Below are 24,494 nucleotides of genomic sequence, written 5' to 3' on the forward strand. Positions count from 1 at the left end.
GCCTAGGTTTCTTGGTAAAGTAACTGTGGGGCTTCTGCTAGACAATTACCTAAAATTATCCCTAAAACAGCACCCATACAAGACGATTATTTTTGTCATTTTTCCCCCATAGGACTGTTCCAGAAGTACGATTATGGCTACGCAACGAAATATAAATAAATAAACGAAGTAAAAATACTCCAGCAATATAAAGTTACCTCAAAAACACAACTACCATACGAGAAACGATTTTAGTAATTTTCCCGTATAGGACTGTTCCAGAAGTAAGATTATGACCGATTAACGGATTAAAAATAAACACACCCCTAAAACAAATTCCATACAAGGGAATAGTAACTTTACAATATTTCCCTCCTAGGAGTGTTCCAGAAGTACGACTATGGCCGCTTGGGTAACCTGAACCACTACGGGCAGGAGACACCGCCACCCTACAACCTCAGCAACGTCCTGGCTCCCGTGGGTCTCTTCTGGGGCAACACAGACTGGCTGGCGACCCCTGAGGTAGGCACAGCAGCTGCTATTTAAACTGGCAGCACCTGAGTTATGCACGACAGCTATTGTGTGTGTATTTGAATTGTCCTTCATTTCCTCGTGCACTCTTGTCTTTCGAAAACAGATCTTGCGACCAGTGTCATTTTAAACATTAGATTGGTTGTTACACTTCAACTCTAAGCTTGCCAGTAATGCCCATAATTTTGCATATAACATCACAATACAAGGCAGATATGAAAATTCACGCCAAAAATACATGAAGACTCGTTTTGTACTCTAATCTTCCTGACATTGTGGCTCAGGACGTGGCGAGGATGGCCACTGAGCTTCCAAACGTCGCCCTCAACTACAACATCGACAAAACCGAGTTCAACCATGTTGATTTCGGCTGGTAAGTCACATAACGCTTATTATATTTTAATCTATTTATTTTTTTGCAACCTGACGAAGATCCCAAACTCCTTCTAGCTCAGTTGATAGCCAAGTGTAGTTAGATTGGCGAGTTGATGTAACTATACTCGTTTTACCTTAACTTGGCCCAGATTTTCGTCCTTTGGCGGATTATTTCACATAGCTCAGTGCCAAAATACGACCATGCTACTGCTTTACTCTCCATAACACTTCCTCGTGACTAGCATATCTTCTAGTGATAATCTATTGTTACAACTCAGGATTCAAGCTGGAGAGATGTCAGTATTAGGCCAGGTTAGAGTAAAACGGGTATGGTAACCAAGGAAGCTCATACCTAGCTTATAAGTATGGTTCAGCTAACTTAATTTTATGCAACCACAGCAGTATTGAAGAAGTGGGAGTGGCTTAGTTCTGTCAGATGAAAACATGCCAAAAATTATAGTATATCCTTAAGCCTTGGTAAAAGTAACAATATCAGTCTTTAAAATTAGTAAATGTATTTTTTTTTTTTTTTTTTTTTTTTTTTAAGCATAAATCGTACGTACAGTTCACTCGTCAAAGGAATCTGTATAAAGTGATGAGGAAAGGTAGACCGAGATGGTAGGCATATGGAGAGGTTGAGGATGACGATTGGGTGTAGAAATCAAGAAGTATTAACGTTGAGGGTAGGGTTGCGAGAAGCAGACCGAGAAAGACCTGGGACGAGATCATAGTGTGCGACCTCATGGATAAAGGACTGAATAGGGAAGCTGCCAGAGATCGGGGAGCATGGAGAGCCGCCATTAGGTGAACAAGGCCGACGTATGAAAGCATGTTGGAGCCTTTATAAACGAAACGAAAGGAAGTTGGGTTAGTATTTATGTCCGTAGCCACACCTTATTTTTCGCAGTGAAGTGTTTGTGTTAAGTTATCGTTCACTGTCTCAGTATATTGTTACGAAATCATCTAATGTTATTGCTTACTGTCTTGTTATTTATTGGTATGTGGTGGATCAGTGTTTATGTCCACGACCGAACGTAAGTCATGGATGAATTTCTATCACCATTAATACGTTCAGTTATTTTTAGTTATCATTCAGTCTCATTATTTATCGCTCGTGTTTTTTCTAAAGTTATCGCCCAGTTTCATTATTTATCGCTCTAAAGTGTTTTTATAGTTATAGCCCAATTTCATTATTTATCGCTCTAAAGTGTTTTTCCTGAAGTTATCGCCCAGTTTCATTATTTATCGCTCTAAAGTATTTTTCTAAAGTTATCGCCCAAAAGTTTTTTTTTTCTGAAGTTATCGCCCAGTTTCATTATTTATCGCTTTAAAGTGTTTTTCTGAAGTTATCGCCCAGTTTCATTATTTATCGCTCTAAAGTGTTTTTCTAAAGTTATCGCCCAGTTTCATTATTTATCGCCCTAAAGTGTTTTTTTTTCTGAAGTTATCGCCCAGTTTCATTATTTATCGCTCTAAAGTTATCGCCCAGTTTCATTATTTATCGCTCTAAAGTGTTTTTCTAAAGTTATCGCCCAGTTTCATTATTTATCGCTCTAAAGTGTTTTTCTAAAGTTATCGCCCAGTTTCATTATTTATCGCTCTAAAGTGTTTGAAGTTATCGCCCAGTTTCATTATTTATCGCTCTTAAGTGTTTTTCTAAAGTTATCGCCCAGTTTCATTATTTATCGCTCTAAAGTTATCGCCCAGTTTCACTATTTATCGCGCTAAAGTTTTTTTTTTTTTTCAAAGTTATTACGCAGTCTCATTATTTTTTATTGCTGATTTTTTTTTTTAGGTTATCGCCCAGTGTCACCATTTTTTTTTTTCCCTAAAGTTATCGCTAAATGTCTCTCTTTATCGTTCACTCACTCCCCCAGGGCCATTCACGCCGACGAGCTGGTGTATCGTCACGTTGTGGATTTCTTCGGTCAGTATTAGACCTGTTAATAAAGGAATAACGGATGTACTAAGCGTTTTATTGGAGATTTATTGACTCTCTTAGACCTTTTAATAAAGAAATAACGCATTTACGAAGCGTTTTATTGGAGATTTATTGACAGCCTTTTAATAAATAAATAACGCATTTACTAAGCGTTTTATTGGAGATCTATTGACTCTTGGACCTTTTAATAAAAGAATAACGCATTTACTAAGCGTTTTATTGGAGAGTATTGACTCAGACCTTTTTAATAAAGAAATAACGCATTTACTAAGCGTTTTATTGGAGATTTATTGACTCAGACGTTTTAATAAAGGAATAACGCATTTACTAAGCGTTTCATAGGTTTCTCTCTCTCAGACCTTTAATAAAGAAATAACGCATTTACTAAGCTTTGTATTGGAGATTTATTGACTTAGACGTTTTAATAAAGGAATAACGCATTTACTAAGCGTTTCAAAGGAGGTTCTCTCTCTCTCTCAGTTTTTAATAGAGGGATAACGCATTTACTAAGCGTTTTATTGGAGATTTTTTTTACTATTTGACCTGTTAATAAAGGATAACGCATTTTTACGCATTTCATTTGAGAATTACTGACATCTATTAGACCTTTTAATAATGGAATATAACGCATTTACTGTGTTATATTTATGATTTATTGACGCCCTCTCCATATCAGACCTGTTAATAAAGGAATAACGCATTTATTGTTTTATTTAAGATATGACCTCACTCAGCGGTAGACCTGTAAATAAAGGAATAAGGCAATTACGCGTTTTTGAATTATTTCTCAGACCTGTTAATAAAAGATAACGCACTTATTTGCGGTTGATTTTCCTCTTTCTCTCTCTCTCTCTCTCTCTCTCTCTCTCTCTCTCTCTCTCTCTCTCTCTCTCTCTCTCTCTCTCAGCTTTTGGGGACATTGACATTATTACTTTTTTTTTGTAATATCAAATAAAGCTGATTTAGAACATGATTATTATACCGCTCTATTTTTACTTCTAAAACGAGAATTCCATGCTCAAGTTTTTCAGAATTAATTTTTTCTGTATCTGACTATGCATATTTCACTACGGCGTTATTTTGGCTGCTTTTCTACCTCACAGAAGTTATCTAACGTGGAAAAACAAAAACCCTGGCGCTGATAATGCACAAAAAACCGCGGTTACAAAAAATTACAAAATCGCTGTTACAAAAAGCCTCAAAACCGCGAAAGAAATAAGAGAAATAATACAATAAAAACGGGATACAAAGCCACAAAACCGCATATAAGTATCAAAAGATCGAGGACAGTTACTGAAAATGACAACCGGAAGAAAAGGAAAGCCTGAGACAAACCATAAAACAGTGTGAGCAGTTTCTGAAAAAGACAAAACCGAGAAAAGATATCATAAAAGGGAGAAACGTGGTACAGAAAGCCATAAAACCGCAAAGAAATAGGAGCGAGAGAGGGAGAGAATCACCAAGCACCACAAAACGGCAAGAATTGACACAGCTTCTCATCCCCCCCTCGTGGCTGGTGGATGACGTCTGGGCTTCACGTAAAGGATGTCCCGCGATCGATTCCACTTGATTTTTGTCCACATTTTTACTTCGTTGTTTTTACATGTTTTGAATTTGTACATTATTATATTGGAGAGTCAGAGCTTATATTACCCCCTGCATGGTCGAGACAGCTCAGAAGTAATGCTTGTCCCGTTGTCGATGTTACTTGATTTTTTTATATTTTTACTTCGTTATTTTTACTATTTTTGAATTTGTGCGTTATTATAATGGAGAGCTGGAAGGAATGTTGCCTCCCTCATGGTCGAGACAACTCTGGAATAATGCTAAATAGCTTAAGTTTTAAATTTATCTGGCAAATGGTTTTATTCAGTTTAGTAGTGATGGAAGTAGTTGTTGTTGTAGTTGTGGTTGTTGTAGTAGTAGTTGTGGTATAGTGGCAGTAGCTATTGTTGTTTTGAAGACCCACGGTTCATCTGAATCTCTCTCTCTCTCTCTCTCTCTCTCTCTCTAACATAGCCATCATTAAGCCCTTCACTGCTAAGCCGAGAAAATTGCTATAATTCTTTCATTTCAACTTGGCCCAGATTCTCGTCCTTTTGCAGCATTTTTCACGTAGCTCAGTGGCAGAAAAAGACAATGCTTCGCCTTTACGTACTTTCCATAGCACTTCTTCGTGACTAGCATAATTTTCGAGCGTTAACCTCTTGTTACAACTCGGCATTCAAGATGGAGGGATGGCAAATTTAGGTTAGGGTAGGTTAATGTTACTTGCTCAACCGTTGCTACCACCACGACCGCTATCCCAATTCTTCACAACTACTACTACTACTACATCTACTATTACTACTGCTACATCTTCTGCTACTACTACTACTGCTACATCTACTACTGCTTCAACGAGGGGGTGGTCGTAGTAGTAGTACTAGTCCACTTCTTTCCCTCTTTTTTTTTTTAATCTAAATTATTACTATCTTACTACTACTCACAACACCACAGTTGCTAAAATTATAGCTACTACTACTACAACAACAACTACTAACTACCACTGCTACTACTACTGCTACTACTACTACTGCTGTTATTATTATTATTATTATTTTTATTATTATATCATCATTATTATTATTATTATAATAATTATTATTATTATTATTATTATTCACCCTCCTTTTTTATGTTGGGGGTCTTCCTCATTGTTCTCATTGTCTGTCGTTTTTGTCAGTTCGCAAACCATATTTTACCTGCCCATTTTATGCCATTCCGTGCGACCTGCCCCCCTCCTCTCTCTCTCTCTCTCTCCACCTCGGTTACCGTCCTTCCCTTAGTGATATACTGTGTGAATCTCCTCACTTTCACCTTGACAGTTTTATGCCCTTTCGTACCTGCCTCTGAATTCCTTATCAGATCAGATTTCTTTCCCTTTTCCGTGTATCTGCCTTATTTATATGTTTGATTTGTATTTCTTATTAGTTACATTTCTTTTCTTTGCCTGCTTCTTATTCGAAATTGGTGCCATGTAGCCTTCATTATCTGACACTGCTGTGGAGTTGTGTTACTAATTTCGTTTCATTACAACACCCTGGGGAGTGGGGGGAAAAATACAGTACTTCCCCAGTATCCCTGCATGTTGTAAGAGTTAACAAAAAGGCACGTTTTTGTCACCAATCTTACCTTCATGTCCCAGCCACACACTCTTCTTGGTATTTCCGTGTCTTTTTACGGCTCTTATTTTTGGGTATTTTTGTCACCAATCTTTCCTTCGTGTCCCAACCATACACTCCCCTTGATATTTCCGTGCCTTTTTCCAGCCCTTATTTTTGTTCAACTCCTATCACGTTGTTCATTCATTTTCGTGTCTTTTTCCGGCTCTTATTTTCACTCAATTCCTATCATGTTGTTCATTCATTTTCGTGTCTTCTTCCGGCTCTTATTTTTGGGTATTTTTGTCACCAATCTTTCCTTCGTGTCCTAACCATACACTCCTCTTGATATTTCCGTGTCTTTTTCCAGCCCTTATTTTTTTTCAGCTGCTATCACGTTGTTCATTCATTTTCGTGGCAAGGGTAGTTTAAGTACTTGTCACCCATATATCGATCCACCTTTCAGCCAGCGAACCAGTTAAGCTACTTTATCACCAAACCTCCTCAATGCCACAACCTCTAGGCGCCAAGATCACTTTAACGCCAAAACAACTTCAACATCAAATCACTTCATTGTCAAAACCCTTTCAGCACCAAATCCACTTCAGTATCAGATCACTTCATTGTCAAAAACCACTTCAAATCCACCTCAACATCAAATCACTTCATTGTCAAAACCACTTCAACATCAAAACCATCATCAAAACCACTTCAGTGTCAAAATCTTACTAACTTCAAAATCACATTAACGTCAAAACTAGTTCAACATCAAAGCCACAGAAACATCAAAACCACATTAACATCAAAACCACTAACCCTTCCCCTTCTGTTGTTACCTTTGTCTACCTCAGCGTTATTTGTCTTTTGTCTCTTGGTTAAAAAAATGTTCATTCATTTAATCAGTGCAGTCTCTCTCTCTCTCTCTCTCTCTCTCTCTCTCTCTCTCTCTCTCTCTCTCTCTCTGTTTAAACTTACAAATCATCCTGCTGGTGGTCCATACTTGGTGGCCGGGTGGGTAGGTTGGCGTGGAGTTGTGTGGGGTGGGTGGGTGGTCAATCAGGATGGGTGGAGCGGGGTGGGGTAGGTGGGTGGGGGTGAGGGTGGATGGATGGGTGGGTGGATGGGGCTTGTGGGTAGGATTGTGGGTGGGTATATTTGTAGCTTCCCAGAGGACAAGACAAGAGACAGGAAATAATATGTACATGAAGTAAAAAAATTAAAAAAGTCCATGGGAAGAATAGGTCCAAGAGGAAAAATCAGTCCAGTGGAGAATATTAGTCCAAGAAGAAAAATATATCCTGCCTATCTATCGCCAGACGCCTTAATCTCGCAAGGGGTGGCCACAAACAAATCGCCTCCATGTCGCCCTGTCCCCCGCCATTTCATTGCCCTGCTCCCAGCTCACACCTCCCTCATATACCTTTCCACTCCATCCCTTCATCTCATCCTTGGCCTCCCCCTTCCCCTCCCCCGCTCCAAAGGGTGAAAATAGGTGAATAGGGTGAAAACAGATTGAAGGGGGAAAATGGGGGTGGTGAGATGCCCCCTAGATCGTGTTCTCAGAGACGGGCTCACGTGTTGGTACTTAACGACTGAGAAACGAATCTGATTTTTTCTACATTGCATGGGAGAAATGATGAGCTTTTTCTCACGACTGACCTTGAGTTGATTATTTAAGCATCATCATCATTATCCGGACCTCCTTTCCCACCCAAGGGCAGGGTGAGGAGTAGCAATGTCCAGACAGCCCAAATTTGCCCAATCCAATGCGCCACGCTTCCATGCACTCAACATTCAAGCCCCCGGAATCCTGGCTCCATCGGATACGCCAAAGACATTCACCACGTTCTGTAGCTTCATATAAACGTATCCGATTGAGTCAGTCCGGACGCTGCCACGTTAAAAAGGGGTGCCAAAATCCCAGCTCATGCACTTTGATTATGAATGCATATAAAGTATTTTGTACCCTCTTACGTTAGTTGTTTTTATATATACAGATAATTAGAAGGGAAATTACTCAACACTCAAGGTTCCTATGACTCACGCCTATGTGAAATAAATCGTTTGGTTTTAGTTGCAGTGGATTCTTGTGTGTGTGTGTGTGTGTGTGTGTGTGAGTGTGAGTGTGTGTGAGTGTACAGGTGAGGTGTGCTGGGAGCAGGTCCACATGTTGTACACGCCCCCCCACCTACCCCCCCCACACGTAACAAATACTTAAATAAAAAGGCATCAGTTACTTTTCAGTAGGTGAAATTCTCTCTCTCTCTCTCTCTCTCTCTCTCTCTCTCTCTCTCTCTCCACAAATTCCCTCCCATTTCTCCCCTCCCCTCCCCCTATCTCACTTTCTCACTATAAAAGAGAGAGGTATCACAATCATCCATCACTCCGACCCAGGCTTTGCGAAGGTAAATATAGTAGATAAATACAAGTAGATAGATAGATAAATACAAGTAGATAGATAGATAAATAGAAGTAGATCTTTCTATCTATCTATAGCCTGACGCCCTAATCCCGCAAAGGGTGGCCGCAGACAAAACGCCTCCAAGTCACTCTGTCACCCACCATTTGACTCCCCTCCCCCCAACTCACCCTCCCCTCACTCATATACCTCTCAACTCCATCCCTTCATCCTCGGTCTACCCCTCCTCTCTCCCTCTCCACCTCACCTACATACACCCTCTTAGTCAGTCTTTCATTCTCCATTCTCTCCACATGTCCAAACCACCTCAGTGTATTTCTCCTAATCTTTTCAACCACATCCACATCTACCCCACAACGTTCCTTCACTTTTTCATTCGTCAACCTGTCCCTCCACGTCACTCCACATGCTCCTCTCAAGTAACTCATTTCCACTGCTATCATTCTTGACTTGTTCCCCTCTTGCAAGGTCCACGCCTCGCTTCCATACGTCAGGGTAGGGATCACAATACCATCATGCAGTGACTTCTTAACTTCCATACTCACCTCCCTATTTCTCATCACTGCTTTCAGTGTACCAACAACCTTTCTTCCCTGCTCACGTACTTCATCCGCCAAAGTTCCATCCTTACTCATCACACTACCCAAGTACTTGAATGCACTCACATTCTCCATATCCTCACCATCCAACCTCACTGCACACTCTGTGATGTTTACATTAACTTTCAGCTTCCTCCTCCTACACACTGTCCCAAATTCATTCACCAAACCTTGCAACTCCCATTCATCTTCACTCAACAATACTGTATCATCAGCAAACAGCAACACCGGAAGCTTCCAAACTGTGGAACCCCATCCATATATATATTAAACAGCCATGGAGACATCACACACCCCTGTTTCAGTCCCACATTGAGATCAAAGAACTCACTCAGCTCACCATCCACTCGCACCGTAGCCCTAGTTCCCTCGTACATACTCTTCACAGCACTCAACAATTTCCTCTCCACTCCATATATTCTTAATACCTTCCACATACCTTGCCTATCTATTCTGTCATAAGCTTTCTCCAAGTCCATGAAGGCAGCATACACTTTCCTTCCCTTCTCTAGATACTTCTCCACTAAACATCTTAGAACAAATATCTGATCTACACACCCTTTTCCCTTCCTAAATCCCCCTTGTTCTTCTCCAACTAGCTCCTCTGTCATATGCCTAACCTTATCAATGAGTATTCTACCATATATTTTACCAGTCACACTAAGAAGGCAAATACCCCTATGGTAGATAGATACAGTAGATAAATACAATAGATAGACATTTCCTGTTTTTTTTTTTTTTTATCAAGGGCGCTTCCAGGATTTTATATATAGGGGGTTCAATTTTGACTTCTTTTTTTTTTATATAGAGCTGCTTGGGAAGTACTATAACTGTTCAAATTAATAAGATAAAAATAATGCATCTGATCCTATACTCCTTTCACTCTAACTCGGCCTAAAATCGCCATCTCTCCATCTTGAATGCTGAGTTTCAAGGATTAACACTGGAATATGATGCTTGTCACGAAGAAGTGCTGTGGAAACTATGCTGAGTCCCAGTAGTGTCTTTGGCCATCAGTTATGGTTCCTAACATCTTTTCCTAGGCGTAACATAACTAATATAAATAACAACAAATAATAAATGAGTAACATAAATAACATAAAAAACAACATACATAGTAATAAAAATAACATACCATAAACAACATAACATACAAAAGGACATTAACTAGCCATATTCAAAAATAAATCGCTAGGGAAGAGGTGTTAGGGAACCTCCCATTAGTATACGTCCCTTTATACATAATTTAGCCATGATCCTTTACGTATACTGTACTTTACTCACTAATTCATCAGTCACCAGCCCAGCAATATGGCCGTTTCTCTGCGCTTGCTGATGCTCCTTTGTCTGGTTGGCCTGGGAGCTTCAAGATGGCGGCCACATGACGTCGCGGCAAAGCTAGCGGCCATATTGGAACACCAGGAAGCTCAGCGGCTAGCCATGAGGGAGCACCACCCGGGAGCTAACATGACAACGGTGAGAGAGAGAGGGAGAGACTGACTGATTGTTTGACAGAGAGAGAGAGAGAGAGAGAGACTGAGAGATGAAGAGAGAGAGAGAGAGAGAGGGAGGGAGAGGGAGAGAGAGAGAGAGAGAGGGAGGGAGAGGGAGAGAGAGAGATTAAGAGTGAGAGACTGACTGATTGTTTGACAGAGGGAGAGAGAGAGAGAAAGAGAGAGAGACTTTGACAGAGAGAGAGAGGGCTTCCTTCATATCTAGCATTCTTACACACACACACACACACACACACACACACACACACACACACACACACACACACACACACACACACACACCTTATCTCCATATCTTCTAAGCCTACCACGCCTCCCCTTACCTTCAAACAAACACACACATATGCACGTTTCATCACAGTACACTCATTCTTTATAGGACCGTCCCATCTAAGTACATTCGTCTAAGTACATTCATCTAAGTACATCCACATAAGTACATTCGTCTAAGTACATTCATCTAAGTACATCCACATAAGTACATTCATCTAAGTACATCCACATAAGTACATTCGTCTAAGTACATTCATCTAAGTACATCCACATAAGTACATTCGTCTAAGTACATTCATCTAAGTACATCCATCTAAGTACATTCGTCTAAGTACATCCATCTAAGTACATCCATCTAAGTACATTCGTCTAAGTACATTCATCTAAGTACATCCATCTAGGTACACTCTTCTAAGTACATTCTTCTAAGTACATTCTTCTAAGTACATCCACATAAGTACATCATCTAAGGAAGTCAAAGTGTACATGCATTCTTCACACCATTTACTAGTGTGTTTGTGCTATTCATTTCCACACATTCCTCTGCAGTCTCATTTCCACTTATCTCCCTATTTGACTTTTCACTCATTTCATGTCGTTTGAGGTAGCTCCCTAACACCTCTTCCAAAGCGGTTTATTTATTTGGCGTGTTACATGATAGCATCCTCTTGTGTGTTACATAAATTCATCTAATATCAAAATAAAGCAGTTTTCTTCATCTAGTAGTAGTAGTACTGCTGCTGCTAATACTACTACCACTACTACTATTAATAATAATAATAATAATAATAGTAATAATAATGGTGGTGGTGCTGCTACAGCTGCAACTGCTACTACTATTACTACTAGCAGTAGTAATAATAATAATGTTGATAGTAATAATATTAATAATAAATAATAATAATAATAATAAATAATAATAATAATAACACCACCAATAATGAAAATAATAATAATAATAACAATAATAACCCGTCATTCCATCTCTCCCTTCGTTTTAGCCAGAGCTGATTGAATACTTTGGGTACCCTGTCGAGATACACCAGGTCACCACATCAGACGGGTATATCCTGGAGTTACACCGCATCCCCTATGGTATATCGGGTCCCACGGGCGAGAGTAGACCCGTAGCATATCTGGAACATTGTCTACTATGCTCCTCGTCCGATTATATCATGAACAACCCCGATAAGGCCTTAGGTGAGTATGATAAGGGTATATGCAGTTAACGTGGAGAGACAGAGAAATGAGGAAGTGAAGGAGCGTTGTGGTGTTGATGTGGGTGTGCCGAAAAGCATTACAAGAAGTGACTGAAGATGGTTTTGGTTAGCCCTATGGAGAGAATGAGAGGAGACTGGCTAGGAGAGTGTGTGTGAGCAAAGTAGAGAAGGGGAAGACCAAGAATGAGATGGAGGGATGGGGTGGAGAGGTATATGAGTCAGAGTTGCTTGAGATGGGGAGAGGATATGTTGATGGCAGACACAGGAAAATGAGAGACTGACCAGGAGAGTGTATGTAAGGTGGAGGGGGAAAGGGGAGGCCGAGGATGAGATGGAGGGATGAGGTGGAGAGGTATATGAGTGAGAACTGCTTGACCTGGGGAGAAGATAGGTTGATGGCAGAGGAGAGGAAATGAGAGACTGACTAGGAGAGTGTGAGGTGGAGGGGGTGAGAGAAAAGGGGGAGACCGAGGATGAGATGGAGGGATAGAGTGGAGATGTATATGAGAGTTGCTGGAGGGAGGGCAGACTGAGGACAGTGTAACGTGGAAAGATGCATTTGTCTTTTGAAATTAAGGACTGTTATAGATGGATTAGTTTTCCGTTTATGCCAACAGTTTGTCTTCTCACCTGTGTATAATTTGCCAACATTCCCTTCGTGCCAACAGCTTTTTGTAGAGTTTTTCCCTCATGCCAACAGTTTGTCTTCTCACTTGTATCTAATTTGCCAACATTCCCTTCGTGCCAACAACTTTTTGTAGTTTCCCATCTCATCTCTACACAGTTTGCCAACATTTCCTTCATGCCAACAGTTTGTCTTATCTCTGCATAATTTGTCAACATCCCTTCATCCCAACAACTTTTTCGTCTCCTCCCAACAGCATACAAGTTGGCAGACGCCGGGTATGATGTGTGGCTGTCCAACATGAGAGGCAACACGTACTCTCACTCGCACGAGACGCTGGACCCGGAAAACGTCAACTTCTGGCAGTTCAGGTCAGTGTGGAAAGTGACCAAGTATAATTCAGCATCGAATTTCTTGTTTATTTTTCCAGCAACAGAGATGAAATGGCAGTGACACATTCCAGATATCACCAACTAACTTCTGATGAGCATTATTCCTGTGTGTGTGTGTGTGTGTGTAATTAATTAACCGGGTCGGTCAGGATCACGTGATGGTCGTGATCGTCAACTTTTTATCCTTCCGGAAGAGAGCTGAGAGCTCATATAGTCTGACCTAAGGGCAAGGCTGTGACCTTCACACACACACACACACACACCCATCCCCTTGCTCAAGAGAGACAGTAACCGCCCTTTTCGTCAGTGAAACTTTTCACAACCTGAGCAAGACGCGAACCTCCGTCTACCAGATGGCATGCGAGAGCGTTACCACTGAGCCAGTGAGTGGTTTTGTGTGTGTGTATGTGTGTGTGTGTGTGTGTGTGTGTGTGTGTGTGTGTTTCCTTCTGCAAAGCCAATATGACAAAGCCGCATTATCACCAGGAAAAATGTCACTATATCTTACTGATCTTGACAGCATTTTTCAATATCAGGTGTTCTTCATCACGAGTTTCGAAACAAAATTATATTCAGAATTAGTCGATTGCTCATGGGGTATTTTGATCAAGTACTGTATCAGTGATGATGACTTTTCCATGTACACAACATGCTGGCTTTCCACATGAAGTTGAGTCTTCTGCAGTAATTACGGAGGACATTTGTAACCAATCTTGCGTGTATCTTGCTGGTGATAGAGTTATAGAGCTGTTGTTGCCCCGGGCTCATCTGAACGCGAGCCCAATGAACAGGCTGAAGGTGAACTGTCTTGCAGTCCATTATCCCGCTTTTCAGGGACAGGGAAGGCCTTAAGGGATGTTTGTATAATTTTACAACACAGCTGGCCGGTTATGTCAGAGCAACACGGGAAGGTGTCCCTCACCAGCACAACATACAAACTGATGCAGTGGAACAATCATTCAGTTTATTGTTTTGGCGACAGTCTGGAGCTCGAAATACTTTCAACAAGAAACAGTGCCAAGGCACACCAAACTTGTCCCCTGCAGTCATTTTAGTGCTGACGTATAAACACAACAGGATATCTAGTCAGAGGGGTCACATATCAAATTTTGAGTAAATCAGGTGAAAATTGACGATTTTATGCCCATTTGAAATTTTATGCCCGACCCACCTGACATAGACCCCCCTACCGCTAACTATGGGTGACCCCCCTGATGTAATGAGGCATGCTATAGGATGCAGATTTGAAAGATGCACCTTTAGGTTTTGGTTTCACGTCGATACAACAAATTTGAAAGGAGTTATGGCGAGAAACGATATTTTTTTACTTTTTTTTTTACCTACAACCTAGGCAACAATTTGACCCAAAATTTAATCAAGTGATCAGAAGGTCATAGCCCATCATCCCTGTAATTTTAGTCAAACTCGCACTAGTAGTTTTCACGTAAGTTGTTAACAGACAGAGTGGAAAAAAAATAATAATACTCGTCACTGAGCCCCTCCGGGGTGGGGACTGGGTAAAAATAATTGAACTTTTTGCCCTGTTTATAACGCACTTCAAGTGAGCAGCCAATAAACAACGCTTAATTTGTGATGCACTATCCGTCAGCTGGGACTTAATGGCGGTGTATGACGTACCTAAGAATACTGACTGGGTTTACCTTTTTGTCCTGTCAATATCACGCTTTATGTGAGCAACCTGCCTTCATGTCACCCTGTCCCCTGCCATTCCGGTGCCCTGTGACGTACCTAAGAATACTGACTGGATTTAACTTTTTGTCCTGTCAATACCACGCTTCAAGTGAGCAATCAGCCTTCGTGTCACCCTGTCCCCTGCCATTCCGGTGCCCTCCCCCCAGCTTACACCTCTTCTCTCATCAGTAGGCAACGCTTAATTTCTCATTTTTGTTCTGCCAGCTGGGACGAGATGGCGGTATATGACGTGCCTGAGAGCATCGACTACGTACTGGGCGTCACGGGAGCTACCGGAGTGTACTATACGGGTTGGAGTATGGGCACCACTGTCTTCTGGGCCATGCTGAGTGAGAAGCCGGAATACAACGACAAGATTAAGGCGATGGCGGCCATGGCTCCTGTGGCCTATTTGGACAACGCTAAAGGTCCCATCACAGCTCTGGCCCCGTATGCCGATGATATGGATGTGAGTGTGCTGAGGGAAGGATTTGACCTAGAATAAAGCGGATATGTGTGTTGAGGGAAAGATTAGAACTACAAGAAAGGTTAGGTGTGAGTGTGCTCAGGGAAGAAGAAAACTTAGAATAAAATGGGTTAAATGGGGTATGAGGGGGATGGGAAGAATAAAATGGGTTAAATGGGATAGGAGAGGGATGGGAAGAAGAATGAAATGGGTTAAATGGGGTAGGAGAGGGATGGGAAGAAGAATGAAATGGGTTAAATGGGGTAGGAGAGGGATGGGAAGAAGAATGAAATGGGTTAAATGGGGTAGGAGAGGGATGGGAAGAAGAATGAAATGGGTTAAATGGGGTAGGAGAGGGATGGGAAGAATAAAATGGGGTAGGAGAGGGATGGGAAGAAGAATAAAATGGGTTAAATGGGGTAGGAGAGGGATGGGAAGAAGAATGAAATGGGTTAAATGGGGTAGGAGAGGGATGGGAAGAAGAATAAAATGGGTTAAATGGGGTAGGAGGGGGATGGGAAGAATAAAATGGGGTAGGAGAGGGATGAGAAGAAGAATAAAATGGGTTAAATGGGGTAGGAGAGGGATGGGAAGAAGAATGAAATGGGTTAAAGGGGGTAGGAGAGGGATGGGAAGAATAAAATGGGTTAAATGGGAGTAGGAGAGGGATGGGAAGATTCGACAGGATGGGCTGGAATGGGTAATAGTAAAAGGTGGGAGGAGTACACCTTGTGAAAATGGTCATTGTGGTCTGTATTCTCGTCGATTAAGGAAGCTCTCTAACACCTCTTCCTTAGCCATTTATTTTGCTTATTACACCTTACTCTCCTGTGGCATGTAAATTGTTATAATATCGCCTCACATTGCATACATAACGTACAAAAGGATATTAAACAGCCATATCCAAAAATTAAATCGCTTAGGAAAGGGTGTTAGGGTGCTTCCTGAACCGACAAGAAATATTATTACTACTACTACTACTACTACTACTACTAATAATAATAATAATAAGATGATGAAGAGAATGTAAGTTGGGTGGTGTAGAAACGCATTTGGTAGGATCTTGTGTCACTGGGTCGGCTCAGTCTGCTGGTGTGGGTGTGGGAGTAGAGAAGGAATAAATGGTGCAGGGTAGACACAGACAACACTGAGCCGTCCCCGGAGCACACCAGAAATTCCCAAGCGCAGGACAAGAGGCGACTTATTCACGGACTATCCTGTACTATAGTTAGGCCATTTTATAAGAGGTTAAGTGAAATCTCTTACTATCCACCTCCCTACCAAACTATCCTGACTATCCTCCTTTCCACCAGACTACCCTGACTATCTCTCCTCCTCCATGCCAGACTATTCTATGTCTCTTCCTCACCACTAGACTATCCTGACCATCTCTCCTCCTCCACCAGACTATCCTGACTCTCTCCTCCCCACAAAACTATACTGACTCTCTCTCCTCTTCCCCACCAGACCATCCTGACTATCCTCCTCCCCACTAGACTATGCTAACCATCTCTCCTCCTCCCCACTCCTAACCATCTCTCCACCAGACTATCCTGACTATCCTGGGGAAAGGCGAGTTGTTCCCGAGTTCTGAGTGGATGGACAACATGGCGGAGACGTACTGCGACATGGAGGCGGTCACTGCCGAGGTCTGCTACAACTTCCTCTTCCTGCTGTGTGGCCCGGACATTGACGAGCTGAATAAGGTGAGGCAACGAAGAAGACGGTGATAGTTATAGATAATGGGGTCTTGGGTCTGTAAAGAAGCCCACGTGGGACTATAAAGAAGCCCGCGTGGGACTATAAAGAAGCCCACGTGGGTCTCTAAAGAAGCCCACGTGGGACTATAAAGAAGCCCACGTGGGACTATAAAGAAGCCCGCGTGGGTCTCTAAAGAAGCCCACGTGGGTCTCTAAAGAAGCCCGCGTGGGTCTCTAAAGAAGCCCGCGTGGGTCTCTAAAGAAGCCCGCGTGGGTCTCTAAAGAAGCCCGTGTGGGACTTGGGTCTATAAAGAAGCCCGTGTGGGTCTTGGGTCTATAAAGAAGCCCACGTGGGTCTTAGGTCTATAAAGAAGCCCACGTGGGTCTTCCCCCTCTCAGGTGTAATAAAATAAATCACTTAGGAAGAGGTGTTAGGGAGATAAAAGTGCAATTTACCTGTGTACTCCCCTCAGGTATATTAAACAAAATAAATCACATATGAAGAGGTGTTAGGGAGATAAAGGTGTGCAATTTACCTGTCTATTAACCCCCCCAGGAGTACCTACCCATCAACAAAATAAATCAGGAATGGTGTACAGGCAATAAACAAAATAAATCACTTAGGAAGAGGTGTTAGGGAGATAAAAATGTACAATTTACCTGTCTATGCCCTTCTCGGGTGTAATAAACAAAATAAATCACTTAGGTATTGGTGTTAGGGAGATAAAAATGTGCACTTTACATGTCTTCTCTCCTCAGGTGTAATTAGTTAAATCACTTAGGAAGAGGTGTTAGGGGGATAGTGTGCGGTTTACCTGTCTATTCACTCCACCCCCCCCCCCCAGGAATATCTACCCATCAACAAAATAAATTACTTAGACATGGTGTGCGGATAATAAAATAAATCACTTAGGAAGAAGTGCTAAGGAGATAAAAAAGTGTAATTTTCTGGCTGGCTGTCCCGCCCTCAGGTGCAATTTACCTCCCTCTTCCCCGCTCAAGTGTAATAAACAAAATAAATCACTTAGGAAAAGGTGTTAAGGAGATAAAAGTGTGCAGTTTACCTTCCCCCCTCAGGTGTAATAAAATAAATCGCTAAGGAATGGTGTACGAGTAATAAAGAAAATATATCACTTAGGAAGAGGTATTAGGGAAATAAGTGTAATTTGCGGGTAATAAACAAAATAAATCACTTAGGAAGAGGTGTTAGGGAGATAAAGGTGTACAATTTACCTGTCAATTCCCCCCCCCCCCAGGAGTACCTACCCGTCATCCTGGCCCACACCCCGGCAGGTTCCTCCGTCCACACCATCAATCACTACGCCCAGGTGCTCTTGACAGGTAGGTATGGAGCTTGGGACGGGGGCCTTCGTGGGGTGGCACTGATGAGGGATGGATAGGCCTGGTTGTACACGTCCCTGAACTCTCTCTCTCTCTCTCTCTCTCTCTATCTATCTATCTATCTATCTCTCGTATAACAGGGGTGGAGAGGCCTGGTTGTACACAGGTCCCTGAACTCTCTCTCTCTCTCTCTCTCTCTCTCTCTCTCTCTCTCTCTCTCTCTCTCTCTCTCTCTCTCTCTCAGCCTGCAGTCCACTAGGTTCACATTCCGATGAGCCGTATAAAGAATCCCAATCCCTTTTAGCTCAGTTATAGCAAAGTGTAATTAGACTGGAGGAATGATTTGACTAGCAACCAAGGAGACTCATTCTTACTTCATAACTATAGCGTGTTTAACCTGCTAACCCAACCTTTCCCAGCTCAGTTGGTAGCCAGGTGTATGGAGGGTTGATTTGACTAGTAACCAAGGAGACTCATCCCTACCTCATAACTAAGACAAAAAACAAACGTATAAAAATAATGAATCGCAGAGAAAAAGGTGATACGAAACTCGGTGCCAGGGAAAGTGCTTTTTATTTATTTATTTTTTTGAGTATGAAAATTATATGGATGTAGATTTTAACAGACGTGGATTCAAACTCCATCGGCTTGACGTTAGACCTATAAATAAATAAATAAACTCCATCAACTTAAAGCCATCCTTAAAGCCTAAATATACCATGCAAGGATATATCAACTTTGTCATTTTTCCCTCCTAGGACTGTTCCAGGAGTACGATTATGACCGAGCAACGGAATATAAATAAATAAATAAATAAATAAACTCCATCAACTTAAAGCCATCTATAAAGCCTAAATATACCATGCAAGGATATATCAACTTTGTCATTTTTCCCTCCCAGGACTGTTCCAGAAGTACGACTATGGCCGCTTGGGTAACCTGAACCACTACGGGCAGGACACACCGCCACTCTACAACCTCGACAACGTCCTGGCTCCCGTGGGTCTCTTCTGGGGCAACACGGACTGGCTGGCGGATCCTGAGGTAGGCACGACGGCTATTATTTAAACTTCTGGCAGCTCCTGAGTTATGCACGACAGTTATTATTTAAACTTATGGCAGCTCCTGAGGTGTGAACGACAGCTATTATTTAAACCTACACTTTTCCAGTAACATTGTAGTGCTTCGCGGTGTCTTTTCTTCTGAATTGTCCTTCATATCGTCGAGCACTCTTCCTGTCTTTTGAAAACAGATCTTGCCACCAGTGTCATTTTAAGCATAAGATTTGTTTTTACCCTTCACATCTAAGCTTCCGTTTTCTGCCGGGATGAATCAAAATGATCGTTATCACCCTTATTTTTACACACACAATATAACTGCTGAGGACATTGTTATTGACTCTAGCTTCTAGGTTACGGCTAGATAAACCCTGAACCAGTTAAATATACCTTTAATCCCGATAAGTTTGCATAGAACATCTAGATACAAGGCAGATAGGACAATTTCTCACTAAAAATACACGAAGACTCGTTTTTTAACTCTGATTTTTCTTGGGTGTGTGCCTCAGGACGTGGCAAAGCTGGCCTCTGAGCTTCCAAACGTCGCCCTCAACTACAACATCAACAAAACCGAATTCAACCATCTTGATTTCGGCTGGTAAGTTATACACAGTAGATAGATAAATAGATAAATAGATATATAGGTAGATAGATGTATATGTATTAAACCTGACAAGATCCCAAACTCCCTTCAGCTCAAATGATGGCCAGGTGTAGTCAGATTGGTGAGCTGATTTAACTATAATCATTTTACCTTCACTTGGCCCAGATTTTTTCTCTCACTTATTTCACGTAGTTCAGTGCCAAAATAAGACAATGCTACGGCTCTACGCCCGTTCCATAACACTTTCTGACGACTAGCATCATATATTAGTGCTACTCTATTGTTACAGCTCAGGATTCAAGCTGGAGAGATGTCTATTTTAGGCCAAGTTAGAGTACAACGGGTATAGTAACCAAGGAAGCTTATACCTAGCTTATAAGTATGGTTCAGCTATCGTAATTTAAGGCAACCACAGCAGTATTGAAGGGGTGGGAGTGGTTCAGTTCCGTCAAAAGAAAACATGGCAAAAATGGTAGTATATCCTTAAGCCTTGGTAAAAGTAACAATGTCAGTCTTTAAAGTGAGTAAATGTAGCCCTGTGGTAAATTTAGGTAACAGTGTCAGTCCTTAATTTCAAATGTAGCTAGTAATTTTTTTTCAAAGCACATCGTACGCGCAGTTCAATCGTCAGACGTCTTAGGATCGTATTAAGTATAAATCGTACACACAGTTCAATCGTCATATCTCTTAGGATTTTATTAAGCATAAATCGTACGCACAGTCCGATCGTCAGAATTCTTTGGATCGTATTAAATATAAATCGTACGCACAGTTCAATCGTCATATCTCTTAGGATCGTGTTAAGCATAAATCGTACGCACAGTTCAATCGTCATATCTCTTAGGATCGTATTAAATATAAATCGTACGCACAGTTCAATCGTCATATCTCTTAGGATCGTATTAAGCATAAATCGTACGCACAGTTCAATCGTATTTTAAGTGGCAAAGATGATTTTCGTATCACCTTCTCGACAGCGATTTATTCTGCACTTTGCACATTAATATCCTTAACGAGAGACTAACGAGGAGTGTATGTGAGTGAAATGGAGGGACAGGCCGAGGATGAGATGGAGGGATGGAATGGAGAGGTTTATGAGAGAGGGGAATGTGAGTTGGGAAAGGGCGGTGAAATGGAAGGGGACAGGGCGACATGGAGGCGATTTGTCTGTGGCCATCCCTTACGAGCTTAAGGCGTCTGGCAATAGATAGATAGATGTTACTTATGAAAAATTGTCGATGTTAAAACAATATAATTAACCAGTAAGAAAATGTTTAAGTGGGAAGTGCAAATAAACCGATACGAATGAGGTTTTACGAAGCCTCTGTCCTGCCGATACGAATGAGGTTTTACGAAGCTGTACTGCCGATACGAATGAGGTTTTACGAAGCCTTACCGATACGAATGAGGTTTTACGAAGCCTCTGTGCTACCGATACGAATGAGGTTATACGAAGCCTCTGTACTACCAGTACGAATGAAGGTTTACGAAGCTGTACTACCGATACGAATGAGGTTTAACGAAGCTATACTACCGATACGAATGAGGTTTAACGAAGCTATACTACCGATACGAATGAGGTTTTACGAAGCCTTACCGATACGAATGAGGTTTCACGAAGCTATACTACCGATACGAATGAGGTTTCACGAAGCCTCCCCTGTACTACCAATAATACCTTTAGATTCGTAAAGGGTGACCACATAGAAAACGGTATGAAGTGTGTATGGAAAGTTACCGCTCAGTCTTGTTACGTATCGCTATGAAGTGGATCAGGAATTATGTCCACGACTGTACATAAGTCATGGATGAATTTTTGTCATCATTAATGCATTCAGTTATTTTTAGTTAACACTCAGTCTCGCTATTTATCGCAATGAAATATATATATATTTTTTTTAAGCTATCTCATTTTTTTATCACTCAGTCTCATTATTTACTGTTTTTTTTTTTTCTAAAGTTATCGATTAATATCTCTGTTTATCGTTCACTCACTTCCCCAGGGCCATTCACGCCGACGAGCTGGTGTATCGTTACGTTCTGGATTTCTTCGCTCAGTATTAGACCTGTTAATAAAGGAATAACGCATTTACTAAGCGTTTTATTGGAGATTTATTGACCTCTCTCTCTCTCTCTCTCTCTCTCTCTCTCTCTCTCTCTCTCTCATTAGACCTATTAATAAAGTATTACGCGTCTTATTTGAGATTGATTTTCCTGTGTGTGTGTGTGTGTGTGTGTGTGTGTGTGTGTGTGTTACCGTTACACCTTGGAGTCTTCACTCAATGTTAAACCAGTTAATATAGAAATCTCATTTATTGCCCGTTTTATTTTATCTTTGCTTTTGATAGTATGACTGTGTGTGTGACGAATGGGACCGTTAAGCTTCCGTAGTTTAGAACCTTAAAATATTAATTACGGAGGCTATAACTCACTAGACGTTAAAAAGGTCTTGCGAGGCTCGGTGTCACGGTGCTGTGTGCAAAGTGTGGAGGAAATGTGATCACGTAAGGAGGCTATGTGGTGCGGAATAAGGCTGTGTGGTGCAGAATAAGGCTGTGTGATGCGGAATAAGGCTGTGTGATGCGGAATAAGGCTGTGTGGTGCAAGATAAGGCTGTGTTGTGCAGAGCAAGGCTGTGTGGTGCGGAATAAGGTTGTGTGGTGCAGGATAAGGCAGTGTGATGCAGAATAAGGTTGTGTGGTGCAGAATAAGGCAGTGTGGTGCAGAATAAGGCTGTGTGGTGCAGAATAAGGCAGTGTGGTGCAGAATAAGGCAGTGTGGTGCAGAATAAGGCAGTGCGGTGCAGAATAAGGCTGTGTGGTGCAGAATAAGGCTGTGTGGTGCGGCATAAGGCTGCGTGGTGCGGCATAAGGCTGTGTGGTGCAGAATAAGGCTGTGTGATGCAGAATAAGGCTGTGTTGTGCAGAATAAGGCTGTGTTGTGCAGAATAAGGCTGTGTGGTGCAGGATAAGGCTGTGTGGTGCAGAATAAGGCTGTGTGATGTAGAATAAGGCTGTGTGGTGCGGCATAAGGCTGTGTGGTGCAGAGCAAGGCTGTGTGGTGCGGAATAAGGCTGTGTGGTGCGGAATAAGGCTGTGTGGTGCAGGATAAGGCTGTGTGGTGCAGAGCAAGGCTGTGTGGTGCGGAATAAGGCTGTGTGGTGCGGCATAAGGCTGTGTGATGTAGAATAAGGCTGTGTGGTGCAGAATAAGGCAGTGTGGTGCAGAATAAGGCTGTGTGGTGCAGAATAAGGCAGTGTGATGTAGAATAAGGCTGTGTGGTGCAGAATAAGGCAGTGTGATGCAGGATAAGGCTGTGTGGTGCAGAATAAGGCTGTGTGGTGCAGAATAAGGCTGTGTGATGCAGAATAAGGCTGTGTGGTGCAGAATAAGGCTGTGTGGTGCAGAATAAGGCAGTGTGATGTAGAATAAGGCTGTGTGGTGCAGAATAAGGCAGTGTGATGTAGAATAAGGCTGTGTGATGCAGAATAAGGCTGTGTGGTGCAGAATAAGGCTGTGTGGTGCAGAATAAGGCAGTGTGATGTAGAATAAGGCTGTGTGGTGCAGAATAAGGCAGTGTGATGCAGAATAAGGCTGTGTGATGCAGAATAAGGCTGTGTGGTGCAGAAGGCAGTGTGGTGCAGAATAAGGCTGTGTGGTGCAGAATAAGTGCGCTATAGTATTCCCCCCTTTTCGCTACAGCAGTTTCTGAAAATGACAAAGGCCAAAACCGAAAAGAAAAAAGAAAAAAAAAAAGGAGAGACGTGGTATAAAAAGCCACAAAACCGCGAAGAAAAAATAACAAGAAGAAAAGAAAAACATTGAGCGTCACAAAGAGGCAAGAATTGAGTGAAAATATTAATTTAGCTTCGTGGCTTGTGGATGACGTTTTGGCTTCACGTAAAGGATGTCACGCGATCTACTCCATTTGATTTTTGTCCACATTTTTACTTAATTGTTTTTATTAGTTTTGAATTTGTACGTTATTGTATTGGAGAGTCAGAGCGTATATTGCCCGTTCATGGTCGAGACAACTCAGAAGTAATGCTTGTCGTGCTATTGGCGTATCATATTATTTTACTTTCACAAAAAAGTTGACATTTTATTCTACTGATAATAATAATAATAATAATAATGATGATGATGATGATGAAGTATATGAGAGAGGGGTGAGCTGGGATGAGGGCAGCGAAATGGCGGGGGACAGAGCAACATGGAGGCGATTCGTTTGTGGCCACCCCTTACGGGATTAAGGCATCTGGCTATAAATAATAATTGTAGTAGTAGTAGTAGTAATAGTAGCAGTTGTAATAGCAGAAGTAGTAGCAGTAATAGTAGTAGTAGCAGTAGTATTAGCAATAGTAGTAGTAGTAATAGTAGCAGTAGTAGCAGTATTGGTATTAGTAGTAGTAGTAGTAGTAATAATAATAATAATAATAATAATAATAATAGAAGTTTGAATTCAGACTGAAAAATAATAATTAAAAAAAAAAAGTGATGGTAACTGAGAGAGACGAGACAAGGACGTAGTGGACTCGGTTGGATTTTGGCAGCGTTACGGGTGGAGGTGGGGGTGCAGTTGTGGTTGTCCGTAGGTGTGGTGGAGGCGTGTGGTTGTTGTG

General features: G+C 41.7%; 1 protein-coding gene across 1 annotated transcript; it reads left to right on the plus strand.

Moving 5' to 3' along the window:
* The first annotated feature begins 10,299 nt into the window (after positions 1-10,299).
* On the plus strand, positions 10,300-21,937 carry LOC145390737 (lipase 3-like). The gene is made up of 9 exons (XM_080265534.1): positions 10,300-10,464; positions 11,777-11,975; positions 12,877-12,991; positions 14,930-15,173; positions 16,718-16,876; positions 18,127-18,211; positions 19,113-19,255; positions 19,779-19,867; positions 21,877-21,937. Exons 1-9 carry the CDS (start codon positions 10,300-10,302, stop codon positions 21,935-21,937), a joined length of 1,260 nt encoding a protein of 419 aa, XP_080121660.1.
* The last annotated feature ends 2,557 nt before the right edge of the window (positions 21,938-24,494 follow it).

Source organism: Coenobita brevimanus, chromosome 15, assembly GCF_032717465.1.
Source record: "Coenobita brevimanus isolate Jiangsu-jjx chromosome 15, ASM3271746v2, whole genome shotgun sequence".
Classification (NCBI taxonomy): Eukaryota; Metazoa; Arthropoda; class Malacostraca; order Decapoda; family Coenobitidae; genus Coenobita; species Coenobita brevimanus.

Bases quoted from the DNA above. Each gene is read 5' to 3' on its own strand.
- LOC145390737 (XM_080265534.1), top strand. From the start codon at position 10,300: ATGGCCGTTTCTCTGCGCTTGCTGATGCTCCTTTGTCTGGTTGGCCTG. The intron at 11,976-12,876 runs GTGAGTATGATA...TCCTCCCAACAG, and splicing joins CAACCCCGATAAGGCCTTAG to CATACAAGTTGGCAGACGCC. The intron at 19,256-19,778 runs GTAGGCACGACG...TGTGTGCCTCAG, and splicing joins ACTGGCTGGCGGATCCTGAG to GACGTGGCAAAGCTGGCCTC.